The 20,010-nt window shown below is 40.0% G+C and overlaps 1 protein-coding gene across 3 annotated transcripts in view; it reads left to right on the top strand.

Annotated features, from left to right (window-relative positions):
• The window catches only part of SAMSN1 (SAM domain, SH3 domain and nuclear localization signals 1), a 74,717-nt gene that overhangs the window by 39,904 nt on the left and 14,803 nt on the right, over positions 1 to 20,010 (top strand). For all 3 annotated transcript variants that reach the window (XM_081858527.1, XM_081858525.1, XM_081858526.1), the window contains 3 exons: positions 11,470 to 11,541; positions 12,429 to 12,584; positions 17,394 to 17,532. In XM_081858527.1, the coding sequence (XP_081714653.1) occupies positions 11,470 to 11,541; positions 12,429 to 12,584; positions 17,394 to 17,532 (367 nt within the window). The remainder of the gene's footprint in view (positions 1 to 11,469; positions 11,542 to 12,428; positions 12,585 to 17,393; positions 17,533 to 20,010) is intronic.

The raw sequence follows: 20,010 nt of genomic DNA, 5'->3' as shown, positions 1-20,010 counted from the left end.
GAGAGTTTTGTGACATTGTTGGACTGCACTTGTGTAAATACTCCCCCACATCCTTCCATGAAGATATTAACCTGAGAGGTACCTGAGCCATTTGGTGTTGGGATTACTTTGAAGATAATCAATTGCTTTTGTAAAAAAATCCCCAAATATATTGGTATATTTTAGTCTTCGGAGAATTGCATAGGCTTCACTAATGTTTTGCTATTTGAAAGGAAGGGGCGGAAACAGCCTCCCTTAAGTGTTTATGCTCTTTAAAAGGACAGATGGAAACAGCCACCATTAACTCTTTCTCATCTGCACACAAACACAATTGGGAAGGGTCTGGCTTCTGCCATGGTATTTATTGTGGTGTTGCTTTTTAAGTAATCACTCCAGTTTATCGAAACTTCAATCAACTTAGTGTTGTAACCACTAAAAACTTTTCCACCAAGAGCCATTTATCTGATGCTTATGGTAGCAGTTTGATAGCATCCGTTTTGTGCATTGCCCTTGGACAAAACACAGCTGTATGGTGATATTGGACAAAACACAGCTGTATGGTGATAGAGTCACCACCATGACTCTAATGGAATTAACTGGTATAAAAGGGAACAGATATATTGGAAGCCTGAAGTGCCAGAGGGTCTATGAAGTGCCTTTTTTTTTTTTTTTGCATTCCTTGTTGAACAAATCAAACTGTGTGATGTTCCAGGCCTGTCTGGTGCTAGGGCAGGAACACTCTGAGCACAATGCCAAAAGTAAAAAAGATACGTAGTTGCTTGTGTGGCACAACTGAAGGAAGCCTCTGGGCAAACACTGAGTGCAGTATAACTGTATGTGTAACCTGTGCTACTGGACTTTTGGCATCTCAATAAACCTATAAGCATTTTTTCATAGAGTACAGTGTGCATTGAACAGGGAGGGAGCAAAGAAATTGATGTGCTAGAGGGTCTATGACCTCTGCGTGGCAACTGCTCATGTTGTCTGCACAGCATGCAGGTGTGGACACCTGCAAAACAATGTCGGCAAAAGCGCTTTTAGAAAAAACCTCAAACTGCAGGGCTTACAGGCTAATGTGCACACAGAGACACACTTCACACAGTAGCATGTAAAGAGCTGCTCCCATCATTCCTAAAAGCAGGGAAGTGGTAGCCGGTGGAGAATTCTATTCTCCTACAAATGGAAAAAGCTGCTTGATGAGGATGAATGAGTTTAACTTTGTCCAGGAATGGATGGAGGATGGGGCACAACCACAACCACAATCAAAATTGCTGGAATCTAAGGGCTGATTTACTTGATTTTTGTACATTTCAGTTTCAGACAGGATCCTGATTGCATAAACTGACTCAAAAACTGTATTTTAAGTTCTATCCATGGTGACTCATTCACACGTGCAGGTCATTACTTCCTGTTGCAGTTCTCAAATCATTAGCATATGCTTGTGAACAAAGTTTTAAGTGCATTGCAACTCTGTGGGTTAAACCACAAAGCCTAGGACTTGCCGATCAGAAGGTCGTGGCTTGAATCCTCACAACGGGGTGAGCTCCCATTGCTTGGTCCTTGCTCCTGCCAACCTAGCAGTTCGAAAGCACATCAAAGTGCAAATAAATAAATAGGTACCACTCCGGCGGGAAGGTAAACGGCATCTCCTTGCGTTGCTCTGGTTCGCCAGAAGCGGCTTAGTCATGCTGGCCACATAACCCGGAAGCTGTACACTGGCTCACTCAGCCAATAAAGTGAGATGAGCGCCACAACCCCAGAGTTGGCCACGACTGGACCTAATGGTCAGGGGTCCCTTTACCTTTACCTTTACTACCTAAGTGCCCCATTTTTACCGGGACATTCCTGGAATTACAGAAGCTGTAGAGCACCTTGGGTGGCTGGCAGCTACCACCTACCACAACATGCACAGAAAAGGGCCGCAGGTTCGTGATGTACAGTGCTACTTCTAGAAGTAAATCAGTGTGTGGTGGTGGCGGTGAGCCCCTGGCACACAGCTGAGTGGTGGTGCAGTGTGGCATGCAGTAGTGGGCATGCGCACACACAAGCCACTAAGGTGGCGTATGTGCAAGCGGTGGCGCGATGGGGGGCGGGCTAGCAGACAAGCAGTGGCGGCAGTGGGATGGGGGGTACAAACTAGCAACTGGTGGCGGTGGGATGGTGTGGGGGAGCATGCAAGTCAGCAAGCAGCAACAGGAAGTTAGTGCAGCGAAAGGGGGAGAATGTCCCAATTTTTTCTTAGGAGGTGGTGGAGCAATTCAGTGGTTTGTTATTTTATTTTTAAAAATGAAACAAAATTGTGCTTATGGATCAAATAGATTCTTCATAAATTTCCTACGTTGTTCTCCTGTTTAACGGTGGATACAATGAATTCCAAAATAGCAGATACAAAAATAAAAGTTACTGTCATGCCAAACATTCATTATTCAAAATATAATTGTGGGTTTTAAAGACCAAGATATGCAACGTGGAGACTGTATACCATTAATGAATATTAACCAGGGTTAAGCTTTCTAATGTTATTTCAAAGGCATTTAGGAGATTCAGATTTAAAACAGAAAAGTTTAGATTTCATAAAGAAATTGAGCCCATAATTAATCAGCTACTCATATCATTGTAGCTGGTTTCTACAACCTATTTGGCAGTCACATTCCTCCCCCCCTCCATTTGCATTTATTCCTACAATAATGAGAGGTGATGAGCTGATGATAAAGCTACATTTTTCTGGCTTCCAACTGTGTAAATTTATGCTTAGAGGCAGAGATGGCACATAGGTCTGTCATCAAAGGTCTTTAGTACAATCCTCCAAGAAGACTGTCAAGGTATTTGCAAGTTCTGCAAAACAGCCACAAACAGATAACATCTGGGTATGATGATTTTTGCTGGAAATACCTGTAAGCATTATCGGATGACACCCACATGCATAGAAACTTGTCTTCATATTCAGTTAAAAAAAGAACTTCAGGTGACAATACAGATAAGGTTTTCCTGTTTCCTGCAGGCCTTGTAAATTAAACTGGGTCAGAGCTAACATCGGCTGCTTCATCATCACACAAGTGTGTGTGTGGGGGGGTGTCCATTAGTCAAAGTTTCTGCAGCCAACAATACTGCTTATTTTCTTGTATTCTGTGTAGACAGTTGAGCCAAAACAATCCCCTAGAAAACTTTGTTTACCGTGGTAGCTCCTATTTATTTCAGTGAGGCCTGCAGAGGATAGCTTCTTCATGGTTTCCTGTTCATGATTGCTTGTTGCTGTTTTTAAGTTTTTAATTTTTTCACTGAGATGTTCCTTGTTTTAAATTTACATTTTTCTTCAATTGTGTTCATATATCATAACATTCTCATTTTAAGATTTATTTATTGATTTAACACTAAAGACAATTTCGGAAGTTGTAATACAGGTAACAAAAGACAATTTAAAATCATGTTAAAATATATTGTTGTGATGGTAGTTTAGGTCCAGTTTGCTAATCTGTGACCCTGTAATTGTAGAGATTCAAAATCATAATGAATTGTGCCATCATCAGTTCTACTATTATATTCCCAAAAGGTGAATGGGATTTTAAGGATCATTTTGGTTTTCGTGTTGCATTTCCAGAGCTCGCTGTCCCCCATCTAAGATTGTGCTACATGTATGTCAGGCATCATTTTTTTAAAAAAATAAGTGCAGCAAGAGGATGTGGTTGAAGGTTTTTTTAATGGTGACAGAAAACTTCCAGTAATCCAAACCAGATGGTTCTAATCTACTAACCTCATTTTTTAAAAATAAATAAAAATGATTATGATACTCAGACAGAATTTACCATATTTTGCATGGCAGATTTTTCTGAGGGTTGCTGCACTAGATCACTGTACATAATGTGAATGTGTGTGAACTTAATTAGATAAAATATCTGCTTATCTAATTTGAAAAATATCTGAGATTCAGAACAAGGAGCAACAATTTAGAGAAAAATATCACTTCAAATGAAAGAGGGCAGAAGAGTTCTGAGCCATGCCCCTGACGCTGCTTTGTCCACATCTTTGGATGTTAGGCTATTCACCCAGTAGGGCAAAGAAGTGAGTACAGAATTTGCCTGCCTACTCACTTAGGTGACTGCATAATTTGCTCTTTTATGGTGTAAATGCATTGGTAAAGTGGCTAGTCTTTTTACAGTGGACATGTTGTCCAACTGGGATCAACTTGCCGATGCATTAATTGATAAGAACTCAAGCTCTTATTAATTCATGTGCTTTTTAAGAATAAGTATATCTACTGTTTTTCCAACATCAAAGTGCTTTTCAGCAACTGAGAAGTGAATAAAAATAATAGAATAGATACCAAGAATAAACACAACAAAAATATAACTCAGTCAAAAACACTCTCAATGAGAAATTCCCAAGGCCAGATGTTTTTACAGTCTCTCTCTCTCTCTCTCTCTCTCTCTCTCTCTGTGTGTGTGTGTGTGAGAGAGAGAGAGAGAGAGAGAGTGTGTGTGTGTGTGTGTGTGTGTGTGTGTGTGTGTGTAAAATAAGTTCTGAGTGGGATTCACGTAGCAAATCCTGTCAGTGGAAGCCCTCTGCAAAGGTCTTCTTCTTCTCTCCTCCCTGCATTTCCCCCAAGTGGCTTGCAGGGCTCAGGAGAAACCCCTCTGAACAGCTCATGGGGAAAGGGAAGGGGAATTCTCCTGTCTGATATGCCTGCATAGATGGAATGTTTGTAATAGTGCAATGTTCAGATCAACCCAGTGTCATTTAAACTGTAGGAGAGATTACAGAGCCCACATGGATATCCTATGAGTGATATCCACCATTAGTCCAACTTACGTGCATAAATTTCATTAAGTCTGCTTCCAGTATGACTTAGTTGGACACCCAATGTATCCAGGCCATCTGCATATGAACCCGTGTCACTTGAATAACCTATACAGTACATTTGGTTCCATTCCTGCTCTAAAAAATGCAGCGCTGGGCCAAACATGGAGCAGCTTCAGTACTGGGGTTTTGATTACACTTTGCTCTTTCTTTTCTGCATTTAAGTCAGCAGGTTTCAGTTTTTAACATCTGTCAAACAGCTACTCAGCTGGTCCTAGTTATTTGTAAACTTCAGTGCGCTGGATCAACCTTGCATTTACTTTACATTTAAAAAGTCCTTTTACAGATTTACAGTCCGCTATATAAATGAACTGGAGACAGGGCAATCCAATAATATTTGAAATAAATTTTCCCCACTTTGCACTCAAAGGTGAAACCTCTGTGGAATTGACTACACAAAGTCCTTCACTCTATATTTTTCTTCCTTATTAACCTGCTGCCTGCAACATCAGCCATTTGTGCTCATTGAGCTTACAAACCTTCTCTTCCAAAAATCCTAAGAAAATATTTACTTATTTTTATTTATTTAGGATTACATGATATGGAGTATTTGCTGTGCATAAAACTGTCATTGGCTTTTTAAAAAATAAAAAGTTTAGGTTCAAAAAACCTGGTGGGTTGGGGGCTGCTTGGGCATGAGGTTGTTTATAAGCCCTGCTATATTCACTGCAGCACTCAACCTCAGGTGATATAAAGCATGCAAAAAAGAACTTTCTGTCAGTTTTATTATTTCTAAAAAGGTTCCCCTTGAAGGAGAAGAGTGACCTTGTTCTGCTGAGCTGACATGTGCCATTGAATTAATGGCTGAGCTTCGCTTTAGGGAAGCTTGCAGAAACATTACAACTCTCGTGGCTGAGTTTGCTGTGCACATTAATCAGGTAAACCAAAATGATGCATCAAACACTCATTTAAAAGTAGTAAAATTCCTCCCTCTCCTCCACATTCCTTTTTTTTATAAAAAAAAATCTTCCTAAGAATTAGTGTACAGTTGGTCATTGCTTATGGTCAAGGGCACTGCTGGATGGATATAGTAAAACATAGCTGAGGGGACTGAAACTTTTCTTAATCTCCAGCTACTAAAGAAGCTCAAGAAGGAAGTTAGATATAATAGGGACAGGTTAGGACCTGTATTTAATACAAACCTTATCTCCTAGAACATATTTGCTCTAATTCTCATGACCATAACATTATTTGACATTATGATTCATAACAATGTGGTAGCAACATTGATAAAAAAGGAACGAAAGAGCTTGATCACACTTCCAATGAAGACAACAGGGAGTTTATCATTCATTTAATGGAGGCCATGATCAATGGCTTCAGGCAAGACAAACAGTTTCTCCCATTGACAGTGATTTTTGTAATAGTCTGTTAATGAGATTTATGAAGTATTTAATAGTGCTTAAGGGTCCAATGCACCTTTTATTTTTCCTGCGTCATTTTGTGGTGGTCATTAACTGAACGTAGTGCTCTTCTGGAGCTCCCAAAACTAAAGTTGTGATAGACATGTCCACAAAACAGATTTAAAGCAGATTGTGCCTGCACACACACACACCTGTAATGAAGAAAGCATTCATCTAGAGCTTTCCCAGATTGTGGATCTCAACATAGTTGAACATCCCCATTTTTCAAATTTTTCAAATTTAATGACCAATAATCACATAGCATGGGGCAAAGAAGGTAAATGCCATCACAAAGTTGAAAGCCTTAGCTTAAAGAACTGAGATGCTTTCAGGAAATGGTTATTTATTATGTATGCCAATATCTGCAAAACATCTCCACAGAGACACAGCGACTAAACTTGCTAACAAAGTCAACCACAACCTGCTTTTTGGGACCAGATCAGAAGGCTGCCTTTACAAAGAGAGCATATATTATGTTGAATGCCCCAGTTCTATAATGTCAAAAAGCCCAGAAAGGTTGGAAGCAGCTATGGACTAGGTGGAGTGCTTTCACAACTGCATGGCTCAGAATAGATGCATTCTGCCCCATAATTCTTAACAAAGCCGGAAAATGCCATGCACGAATAAAAAGAAGCGCCTTGTGAACAAAGCTGGATGAATATTTGAGATGTGAACGGCTCACTAAAGTCTCTCAACAGTTATGCTAAGATACTAACCCAGTTCCAAAGGAGCACTTATGGTGATGAAACAGTTTATGGCCATATTTAAAAAAAGATTTTGCACACGGGACAAATAAAAGCCAATGTTATAAAAGCAGGTGGATGAACCTTATTCCTGTTCAGAAGGCCAGCACATGATCTCCCACTTCTTTATCCTTTGTCTTAGTGGTGCATGAGGCTCTGTGTTGTCTTTCCTGAAGTGCATATTTACCATAGTTGCAATCTAATAAGCACTAATAAGCATCTCATACAACCCCCATTTGTGCTCATAGAAAAGCATAACTTGGTATCTTAAGGCTGTCTGCCTCACCAAATGCTAATAAGCTAGACAGATAATTCTTTAGTTAGCATAACCTAACAAAGCACAAGATACGGTTTATGGCTGTCTTGGGTCTGGCTGTAAGCATTAGTTCTGTTAATATTTCCCAGTATTAAATGCTGATTATTACTATTGAGGAATGTGATGCAGGGATTAACTCGGGAAGTCCAGTGTACTACAGACCTCCCAGAAAGGAAGAATGAGAGTTAGTGATGATTTAGACGGGGAATGGAAAATACAACAATTATAACAATGTCAGCACCTCAACCAGTAGCACATTTACACCTCCTGTCCTCTGTGCTGAAAACCTCTTCTCAAAAGTATATAGTAAAAATTAAGGAGGAGGGGAAAGAAGAACATCCTAACAATAGTGACAGGCATCTGTTGTTGTTTAGTCGTGTCCGACTCTTTATGACCCCATGGACCAGAGCACGCCAGGCACTTCTGTCTTCCGCTGCCTCCCGCAGTTTCGTCAAACTCCTGCTGGTAGCTTCGAGAACATTACCCAACCATCTCGTCCTCTGTCTTCCCCTTCTCCTTGTGCCCTCCATCTTTCCCAACATCAGGGTCTTTTCCAGGGAGTCTTCTCTTCTCATGAGGTGGCCAAAGTATTGGAGCCTCAGCTTCAGGACCTGTCCTTCCAGTGAGCACTCTGGGCTGATTTCCTTCAGAATGGATACGTTTGATCTTCTTGCAGTCCATGGGACTTTCAAGAATCTCCTCCAGCACCATAATTCAAAAGCATCCATTCTTCGGCGATCAGCCTTCTTTATGGTCCAGCTCTCACTTCCATACATCACTACTGGGAAAACCATAGCTTTTACTATACGGACCTTTGTTGGCAAGGTGATGTCTCTACTTTTTAATTGACAGGCATACATATATAGAGAGAGCCTTCAGTTAAGGAAAAGCAAGGTGGAAAAGCAAGTAAGAAGAAATGGGTGGCCAACATGGTGCCATCCAGATGTTGCTTCACCACCATTCTACAGCAAAAACTGTATTGTTTAGCCCTTTGCAATTTGATTTATTTTTTATCAGCCAGCTTTGCTGATATGCTCTTGATGCTTTTAATGATGTTCTTGTTGTAGTATTTGTTCTTAAGCTGTACACTGCTTTGTTATCTCTTCTATGAAATTGTGATTTAGAAATATCTGAACAAAAAAAATAATCCCTGATTTTTGGCTATGTTGATTCATGGGGTATTTATGAATCAGGACTTAAGAGTTCATAGTCCTTGCCAAAGCAGAACATCCTCCAGCAACCTCAACTCCATGTGACTAACAAGATGGAGGGCACCAGAACTAGCTTTACAGGGGCTGAATTGTTGAAAACATAGCAGTGAGTTGACCAAGAAGTAAGCTTGTTCACCAGCTCTCACATTCCTCTTCTCCTGGCAAATCATCCAATCAGAAATATTTTGGTGCCCAAAGGGAACCTTCTGCGTTCTTGCTCCTTCTTAATGGGTGCATGCAAACCCTTCCCTTCCCGCAGCACATTTTATGTTCAGGGGGATTAATTTGCTTAATGTAGTCATCCTTCCAAAAGAGAATCACTTAATTTTATGGGATTCTGAATACCAGTGTCAAAATCAATGGCCCATTCTCTTCCAAGAGACTTGCATTTGCTTTAAAAGCTTTTGTAAAACTGGAAAATAAGGCTCCCACATTACACCAATGGCTTCACCGGGCAGATACTCACTGAAGCTGATGTGGCACAGGCGAGCAGAAGGCACAGGCGAGCAGAAGGACTCAGGAGTCACGTACACACACACCCACACCCACACACACACACACACACTGCAGGCCCTCAGCTCCTCAGTGTGTTTTTCTACACTGTTGTCATGGGGTTGAATGCATTTTAAAAGGTGGCAGCTATATTGATTACTTAATGGGGAGAAAAAAGAAGTTGGGACTGAGAATTGCTGAAGTAGCCCTGCTTAATGCTCTCCTGTGCAACAAGGCCATTATCGAGAATGGTGGAAACCATCCTGCAGCTCTTATTAATGTTTAATAAGTACGGCACAACACAAAGGTACATGACAAAATAGCCCAAGGCCTCTGCTCAGATAGGATAGAAGATTGTTGTGAGCCTCGAAAGGAATAACTGATTTCCCTCAGCTCTGGCTCTTTATGAGAACAGCAACGATAAGCATTATTTCCCCTCTGCTCCTCAGTGTCTCACTATCACATCGGCACTTCAATAAACAGGGATTCATTGTAGGCATCCCAAACGCTACTGAAAGGCACTGGCTGCTAAATTTGTATCATGGCACGAGCTGTTCCTCAATTAAACATTGTGGTGAATTGTAGCCTTCCTTCATTTATCTACAGTGCTGTGGGGCATATTCAGCAGGACTGAAAAGTCAGCAAAAGGTGTTAATCCTGCCTAATAGGCCCATAATCTTTGGTGCACTGTGTGTTATATCACACTATTGAGATGCCTCTCACCACTTGTCAGGATATTGTTCATTGATTTAATATAGAAAATCTGTAAATGAAATGTTAACTGTACGAACTGAGGGGGATATCTGATGCCCATTTGCAAAAGGTATACACACACACACACACACACACACACACACACCATATGTAATGGGTAGCAATGAAAATGCTCTGTTACCATGAATCAAATAAGGGGGCAAAGTAAGCTTGATATAAAATTAGAGTAAGCCAGGAGTGGAGAAGCTTTCGTAGCTCAAGGGCCACATTGACAGACTGTTCGGCAGCTATGTGCATGGGATGGATGTGATAACCCCAGGCCTGAAACTCTCACATGACCAGTAGTGGCTCACTAGGTGGGGCAGAGCCACTACACTAGTTTCCAGCAGATGGGGCAATGCTGCCTACCAGGAGGGAGGAGAGATGAGACAGGGAGATCAGTGTGCTGCAAACGCATTGGCAGACCCCATTTGGCCTTCCTGCTGGTGTGTTTGCACCATGATGACCTCCCCATTGCCCCATTTTGGGGGGTGGAAGAGGTGTTGAAAATGAATAGCAATGCAATCCTAAGAAAATTTACTCTGAAGTCATTTCCACTGTACTCAATCAGATTTTTTTTCCACTAGTGAGATTGCAACTCTAGATAAGGAATTATTCCTGAGCCTTGAGGATTAATGTGAGCTATAAAATCAAATAAACAATCAAAAGAGGGTTGCAGCTAGCAAGACTGATCTTCATGTGATTGCAAACTAGTTGTCCAAATGATAACTTTATTCCATCAGTAAATTGTCTATTACTCTTTATTTTTAGTTTCAAAAGAATGTAAAAGAAATGGGACCTAACACAGGTAGCAAATTTGTGATTTATTACCAGGATTGTAATAAGATGAGGCACCTTCCAGAGTGAAAATTCTCCAAGGAAGCTACTTTGTAAAGTGTACAGTTAGTGTCAATTACATGAACATCAGTCTTAGAATCACCACTGCTGAACTTGAATGCACACTTGTCACTTTGCATAACGGTCAGCAATGCAAACATACCCATAATGAGACCCTTTCAGAACCAACCATCAAACCCTTGCAGAACCAAAAGGGCAATATGTAGACTCACTGAAACCAGTAGGGATTAAATTAAGCATAACACTAAATCTGGATCCAACTCATTGTTCCTACCTTATCCGTTGTTGATTTGATCGCAATTAAAAAACACTTTGTAGTACATTAGGAGTGTTTGGCAAACCTGCGTAGAAGAGAACAAAAAGTGTGTGTCTTAAGGCAGACATTTAAAGCACATCCAGTGCACATTTGAAACACGTGACTTCCCCCCAAAGAATCCTGGACACTGTAATTTTCCCCTCCCATAGCTATGGTTCCTAGCACCTCTAACCAACTACAGTTCCCACAATTCTTTGGGATGGGGAGTCATGTAGGTTGGATGTGCTTTAAATGTATGGTGTGGATTTGACCTTAGTTACTTTAAAAGTCAACTGTAGCTACCTGCTCAGGGTGAGATTGATGAGTAGAGCCAACCTTTGGGACTGGACTCAGGATAAAGGTAACAACTGATAACTTCCAACTCTGCAAAGTTCTGATTGCTCATCTATAATGTATTTGAATCGCTGACCATATGTCAAATATGAATGCATAACATGTACCAACTGGAACACTCAGCAAAGTTATGAAAACTTTGTATCAGCTTACTCTAAAAATAAATAATTATGCTAGTGTGTTTATCTATATATATTTTTTCTTTTCATAGCGAGCAAGTAGCTTTGGGAACTTTGACCAACGCAGGCATCAGTCAGTTTCAAAGCCAGATGATTCATCTGAGGTTTGTATATTACTCAATCTAGTTATTTTACATAACGGCTCCTTAACTTCTGTACATGCAACAGAAAGCACATTGTGCAAAATACAGTGGATTTTGCACCAGCTGAGTGAGAAACTGACTGCTGAATTGAGTAAAATTTGTGCAGACTTAATGATTTGATGATACAGCACACAGAACCTTGGTTTTGGGAGGGGGAAACACTGAAAACACTCAAACAGCAGGTTGCTATTGTTGAGAAGTTGTACATCTCATAGTCATCTATTGTCTATTGCCTGTTACATTGCTGGTGTTTAGTTATACACCCACCTTCCATAGTTTTGGAGATTTGAAGAGGCATGTCCAAACACAACTGGACAAGGGCCAACAAATCTTGCCTTGCTTTGTTGCCACCAGAGTACTATCATCATTACCCTATTCCCCCATTGAAGTACAGGGGGAAGGGCCTTCTTACATTATGTTGAATTCAAAGCTCAGCCTGGCTGTGGGGTGTCCATGAGAAAGAGCAACCCTGACCTCTTCCACAGTGAAGCTCACCCTCATTACATTTAGTCTCAGACATTCAAAAAGTGCTGAGAAGTCTCCTGGCTCTCCACGTATTTCTGAGGTTCAATGCAGTATCAGGGAAAGTCTTTAAATTTCTCCCATGCTTCTGAAGTCAGCCTGGTACGTTTCCAAGCACTGAAGAATGGCAGGAGCTGTTCTTGATTTTGTGCTCTTTCTAGAGCAAAAGATTCTTGCCAGTGGAACTCTAACACAATTTGCCTGTAATAAACAAACTGTAATTTGAGGGCAGAAAACAATGACTTGCTACATGTATCATCAGAAAGCTGCACCAAGAGACTCCTATAAAGTTTTAAATAAACTTTTTTTCTTTTTAAAAAACCCAGATATGTGAAGCAGATGCTGTAAGTGATGGTGGAGAACTGGGACATAACAAATCACCAAATAGTGGGGGAAGCCTTGGAAAGAAGATGCGAGCCATTTCCATGACTATGAAGAAAAAGATGGGTAAAAAGTACATCAAGGCACTTTCAGAGGAGATGGTATACATATCACTAAAATCTTTTGATCTTCTTTATCTGCTTGTGGTTTAACTTCCGGTTTTTAAGCTCTGCTGTCAAAGTTGCTTCATATTTAGCTGTGCGTGTCACTGTGTTCAGGCAACATCATAAACACTGCAGTGGTATTGCAAAACTAATATGTAAAGTAATTTTCTCCAAACTTATTGAACTATGCTTAATCACGCCAATCCACTTCTTTGAGTGAATTTTTTATGTGCAACTGATTGTGCGTCTTATTTCTGCAAATGAAGGCTTTGGGAACAAAGTGGGGAGAAATGTTCAGATTCTGTTAGTGGCAGTAGATTCAACACTGGAATCCACCTTAAATCTTAGGTGTTGTAATTCAAATACTTTCCCTTATTCACTCCCATTTGGGAGTTGGAATGTTCAGATGGGGATGGGGAGATTACATCTCACACTGATTTGAATAAATAAATCAAGCAATTATTTTGTTGCAGACTTCCAATACATTAACTGAATTTTTAATAGAATTTCTGGGTTACCATTGTACACAGTGGTATTTATCCCTGAGTAGACATGCATAGGTTTACACTTTGATGACTAAGCTAGAAGTTACCCTGAGTTGCTTTTTTCTCTATTTGATATTGTGTGTTATAAAGTTTTTCTAAGTCTTTTTCACCAAAACAAAATGCCAAGTTGTTGTTGTCATTGTATTGAAAGAATGCCTCTCTTTGACTACTGTTTAAAATCACTGGAAGCCAAAAGTAGTGCATAACTCCCAAAATGGCAGGTCTCAGAATCATGCCCTGAAGAAGTTATATTCTTTGACCCCAAAGCTTTTTCTGCTAATCTCAGATGTGAAACAGCTGGCTGAAGTTACTTAGGGCAGAACTACACATTATTCAAAACCATGTGTAATAAAAAAAATGGCTACTTTTCTAATGGAGGGTGGAAGCAAGAGTAGATGCTTAACTCTGTCTTTGCCAGCTGCTTGTCCCTCCCTCCCCAATCAGAACCTCAACTTCTTTTTCTGCCCAAAGCTTGCACTGTGAGAGTAAAGATGTGTCTGGATCTCTGCAGTAAGAGAGATGCAGTTTGGGACAGTTGCTATTTGGAGTGGAGAAGTAGTGGGCATCCTCCTTTCCCTTTTCCACTCAAAGGGTTCCCTTTGCAGCCATCAGGCTTGTGTGATATGGTCCTGTGGCCCTGCTTCTGTCATTAATTCAGTGCACATGGTACATACAATGGGGGACTCTTGATTAATATTACTTCACTTGCTCTGCTGTCTTTAACCAACAGATGTTCGGGCTGAGGCTAAGCCCCTTTTCAAATTAAATGCTGAGTTGATGATAGGCATAAATAATCAGACACATCTTTTGGCACGAAGGTGTGTTCAGTGAAATAGTCTAATGATTTGTATTCTGATATTTATTTTTAAAATCCATTAATGGCCCGGGGAAGACTGTGAAAAGTAAAATGGCAGAATTTGATGAAAGTACTAAAGTAGGCTATGAAGAATTACAAAAGAATCTCAGAGCCCAAGCAGAATGGAAAACTATATGGCAGCTGAATATCCCTTAACTGAAGAAACACACCTTGGAAATATAACCCAGTTCTACATAAATATGGTTAGATACTGAATACACTATTACTGCCAAGTAAGGAAGTTTGGGAGTCACTGTGCATACTTCCTGGAAATGTCAATTCAGGCCACTGAAGTCTTGAAAAAGCAAAAAATGTTAGTGATTATTATTCAAGGTGACATAAAATAATATGCTAATTCTCTATATAAGTGAATGGTACAGTCTCTTGCAAAAAAGTGATAGCATGTGAATTGTCAAAATTGTCAGTGGTATGTTAAGTTTTTCATGTAAAGAGAGTCTAAATGAATATGATTTTTCAGTTTTAAGGACGGGAAATCCAATAGCCACAGCACGCACAACTGTGCATAAGGCAACAAAATGTGGTGGGTGAGCAATACCACACAGGAGTGCACATAGGAGGTACCATTTCTGAATGATCTTCCATGTGAAAGTGTCCAAAAAGAAAGACATCAAGGAGAAAAATTCTAGCTAAGCACAATTCCTACAGTCTTGTTTTCCCTTGCAGGGAAGGTTAGGTTGGGGGGAAAACCCAGAGGGGAGCATTCCACAGTGTAATCTCCCACCAGCAGGATGAATGGGTAGCACTTTGGCATTGTACAACCCTCATTCTGTTATGAGGATAGACTCAGTCTAAGTTGTTGAGACAATCATCTGCAGTTTGGTAAAAAGAGACCAGGGTTTGACCTATATTGGATGCAATGGATTCTTATGGTGTAGTTTTAAAATTGACTAGATGTAAAAAAATATTACCAGAAGGCACACAGTTCTTTTTGATAGTGGCAGTGTGCACATTTGCCAATGAATCAACAAGCAACATGAATAGACTAGTAAGTAGTGGGGCCCTACAGGTAGGGGAAAAGGCTACCAGCCAACAACAGAAACCCTCTTGTGGGAGCAATGGATGATATTTTGCCACTGTGAGAATAGTGGACAGAATGCTGGGGTAGATGGGCCATTGGCCTGATCCAGTAGGCTCTTCTTATGTTCTTAACGAATTACAGAAAAGCTTGTATGAGTTGGTCCTAATCCAATATTAATACATTTTGGAACATAAAAATTCCCATAATGGGCATCATGGGGAAATGTGCTTCAAATCTCATCCTGTGTGTAGCTGCTTAAATCAGGCAGCTTTTGAGTCTTATCTGGGGCATCTGATCATTTAATCCCTTACTAAGCCAAAAGAAATTGCACTTTGTCATCAAGGTAATGCATCCTGCCACCCAAACATCAACTTAGAACTGCAGAACTATAGAAGTGGAAGGCACCTCAAGAATCATCTAGTCCAACCCCCTGCAATGCAGGAATCTCTACACAGGGTCACCCATCCAATCTGAAACTATGCTGGACCCTGCTTAGCTTTGTGGATCATGTAGTGGATTAATAGTGTCATCGCTTTTGTCTTACTCACCAAACCTAATAACGTGAATGTGCTGTAATCTCCCAAGGTACATGCTACCTCTCTGTCATGCTGACTTCATATGTTGCAACCATAGGGAGAAGTTGCTTCCCGAGTTCCCCTTTTCTTGTGAAGTTATTGTTGCTTAATTATTTAACTTAGACAGTGACACATAGCAAGTGGCCTCACTGTTACAATACGTTCCCATTTTAATGTCATTACTTTAAGCACTCTGGATTAAAAAAACACCCCAAAACAAATCATAAGCAAAGGTAACCAATCCTGTTAGGCCATAAGAAGAAGAAAAAACCTTCAAAATCCACAATTTGGAAATACATTTTCTCGGGGCCAACTAAAAATGTCACAAAAGTGTGGTAAGTTTTCAAGATCTTCTAAACTCTTCCTTGGGCAAGATGTTACAAAGAGGAAGGAGTGAAGGGGACGAGGAAGAATTTAAAGTACAAAAATTCAGCTAGATGTTATAGCCGTGAGGTCAGTTTGTGGATTCAGTTCCAAAATGGAGATTGTAAGCAGAATTAGTCCTACCCAGGTGCTGCAGATAACAGCTTCCGCACCAGGATTCTGGGATAAAGAAAAAATGGCTTCTCCCCATTTCAGAGAGATTTAAGACTGGTACCAGCTATAGCAAATTTTAGATGAACCCAAGTTTCTGTTAGAATAAATGATTCCCCCCCTTTTGCCTATTTGTTTGGTTGCTACCTACAATGACGTACTTGCAGGGCTCAAAACCACTAGGATTTTTTTAAAAAATGATGTTGCTCTGTTACATCAAAGCTAGTAATTATAGCCTTGACATACATGTTTGTCCCTTGAATTCTGAAAAACAAAGTGATTTTCAATCTGACAGCAGTTGCCCAGAGAATGGCAGAGAGGAGTGATCACTTTTTCCAGGTGACAGGAATTGTATGTCTTCTGCCAAAATTGCCTTCATTTCAGACAGCCTTGCTTTCTTTTGAGTTACTATATATGTTTAGCAAGCTCTTTCTCTTACTCCCACCACCACCACCTACGCATGGCTTTACTAAAACCATAGCATGTGACATCTCAGCTAAAACATCTGTTCTCGCTGCCTATATCCTTCGGGGACAGGTCAAGGTTCATGCATTGATATACAAAAGCCTGAACAACATGGGTGCAGGATACCTTATATCCCATTATCACAGCTCGATCACTGAGATCATCTGCTTGAGCACTGTTAGTTGTCCCCATGTTACAGAGGCCCAGCTGACCTCAACTAGAAGTTGGCTATTTAGTGTTGCTGGTCCCATGTTGTATGTAAAATGCTCCTCTAGCAGAGATTCAGCAAATATTCTCCCTTTTGACTTTCGGCTATCTCTTGGTGACTTTTTTATGCCAACATGCCTATGCAGATGTTTAAAATGCCCCTTGATTGGCCAGATATTTTAATGACCTCTTTGTATCACTTTAATATTTTTTTTATACTGTCATGCACCACCCTGATGCTTTGTGAGAGGGGGTATATGCATACATTTTTATAGAATTAAATAAACAAAATAACACCTTCTTCCAAGTTCTGTTTGGTCCCCATTCTGTTTTGCTGCAGGTACAATGCCAAGCCTCTTATTAAATTTAATTTTAGCACATCCACATTTCCCAGAAGAATTTGGAATTTGTGACGACTTGGTGGAACTGGTTCTGCTTAAGTGCAGCAGATGAGGAACTAAACAGTGTGATATATTTTGGCTTTGATATACTGCTTCCTTAAGGGGACATATTTTATTTGACAAATGCATATGTGGGTAATGTTTCTTTATACTTACCATCTTCTCTCTCTCTTCTGCTCTAAAGAATGATGAAGGAAGAGATGATTCCTGTTCTAATCGAAACAGTGACCCTGGTGGAGGGTCAGGCACTGAGAAGGCCTCCCTAAAGGCCAGCGACTCCATGGACAGCCTCTATAGTCTTAATAGTGGCCAGAGCTCATCAAGTAAGTGCCAGTTAATGATATGCTGCAGAATATATATATTTGAATGGCTAGAAAGAATCTTAAGAACATAAGAGCATCAGTAGGCTTAAGTTCACCTAAGTCTGAATTGAATTGCAGCCAACGGCAATTCTTAACTTGCTTTCACGTGCATTGAATAGGGCTTTCCTGCCTTCCCTTTCTATTGGCAGCCAATCAAAATCTTCTCCTTGTGTTGGGTTGCCCTGGGAATGGTATAGGATTTGGTGCAGGTGGGTACAGATAAGAGCAAGAGCTGGTGAAAATCACCCCTGCTTCCATTAGCAAATAGAATTCAACGTGGTTGAGTTGCATCTAGTGATGGCTTTGCTTTAGTGGAAACCACTTCTGCTCATAGCATCAGAGGCGCTTGGTTTTGATCCTGACCCATATTTCTTGATAAGGCAAAGGTACCATCAGATGCCACCCACTGTCTTTTCCCAAACTATTTACATTTTATAATTTAAGATACTAGGGTATTTACATTGTAATACCAGATTTTAGTGTTTGTATAGTGCTGCAGAGTATGCAAATAAGGTACCTTCACATATGTTATTTCAGTTTTTACAACAGTCCTATAAAATAGGTCACTCTTCTTATTCCCATATTACAGTTCACTAGTATTGGTTTGGCCAAAATGACTCAATGAGTTCAAATCCTAGGAAGATTTTTGCTGGGGATTTAATGACTCACAATCAACTCTTTGGGGGATGTACCCAGTGTTAGTTATACTGTTCAAATTAATGTACACAACTAACTTAGGCTCATTAATTTTGGTGGGCCTACTTTGATTAGAATTTAGTTAGATAAGTTGTCATTAAGCTACATCAGTATCCATGTTATTTAATACCAATGCATTTAAGTGAAATATTGTGAACGAAATATATTATTTATCATTGCTGATTTTGTCTTTGGTGAAAATTAATTTAGAGAGAGTCTAATTTTCCAGAAGAAATATTTGTATTACCTTTGTTTATTTATGTATTTTTTAAAAATAGACCACATTCATAAAGTCCTCTGTTCTTGCTATTGCAAGGGATATCTAACATGCTGCATAGAACATGAAACTAAAAAGAGGCCAAATTTTCCTTTTTTAACAAAAAGTAGGAAAAGTTAACGGCACAAGCTTATAGAAGTTTACTCAAATGTAATTCCCATTCAGTGGGGATTAGTCCTTAGAAAGTGAGTTTAAGATCACACCCTGAATCTTATGTATGTCAGTAAAAATTGTGTCCTAGGATGTGTTGCATCTGATCAACAGTACACATAAAAATTATGGATGAGGCTTGTATCTGGTGAGCAACGGTGTTTGAATGGCAAGCACTGATAGGGATTTTGTTATCATATGCTTTCACAGAGAACTTATGTAAGGTTTTATATTGTCATTCTGTCTAATAGAATTGATTAATGACACTAAATGATCCTATTTTAGTCTTTTGAGCTAAAACACCACTCCACTGTAAAACAGAATTGTTCACTGACATATCAATTCAATTTTCATTTCCTAGGTCTAGGTTAACCATATTTCCAAAGCAACATGGCTTTTGTCCATTTAAGTGCTTAAATGCAGGGTAACATTCTGCAGGTGCTACTTCTAACTCTTAACTGCAATGGTGAGTTTATACAGATAGCCTATCTTACCCAAACCTGATCTCTCCTAAGCAGGATAGTCAGGCTGTCTCAGGTTTTTTTTTATTATTTAAATATTTGTATGCCCACCAAACACAAGTCCATGGAGCAGTTAACAACATTGTGTAAAAGAACTGCAAAGCCAATATAAAATGGATAGCTATTCAAATTACACATGTAAATAACACATCCCATACACAGCCGCAAAACTAAAAAGTTGCCCATCAGATTTTAGATACTTATGTTAATGCCAGCTCATATGAACAAAGTCCACTGGAATAAGATGGTCTAGAGAAGGGCTTCCCCAAGTTGGGTCTCCAGATGTTTTTGGACTACAATTCCCATCATCCCTGACCACTGGTCCTGCTAGCTAGGGATGATGGGAGTTGTAGTCCAAAAACAGCTGGAGACCCACCTTTGGGGAAACCTGGTCTATGGATAAAAACTGAGCCTACATGGTGGGCCTTTTGAGGGAGGAAGTTTAAAATGAAGATGCCACTGCAGAAAAGCCCATTACAAAGATGGGCATTTAGATGCCTATATATGTATTGTGGGGCTTGTATGTACAAAGTTCTCTTCTAAGTTAGTTTCTTCATTTTAGTTTCTTCATCTCTCCTGTAGGGGCATACCACATGGTAAGTAGCATTTTACCAGATATCAAATGCCAAGATGTGGTATAGTCAGATGGGGAAAACTGTACCTGTGGAACTTTTGTTTCCCTCAGAGATCTTCAAAGTACAGAAGCTATGTCCCTCTAGGAATGTGGTCACTATGTTTAGGCCTCAACCCTAGTTTTCCTATGTCAACGTGATACAGAAAATGGTATGTTGCATT

Source organism: Podarcis erhardii, assembly GCF_964252035.2.
Source record: "Podarcis erhardii genome assembly, chromosome: 4".
Lineage (NCBI taxonomy): Eukaryota > Metazoa > Chordata > Lepidosauria > Squamata > Lacertidae > Podarcis > Podarcis erhardii.
This window is presented reverse-complemented; position numbering and strand designations above follow the sequence as displayed.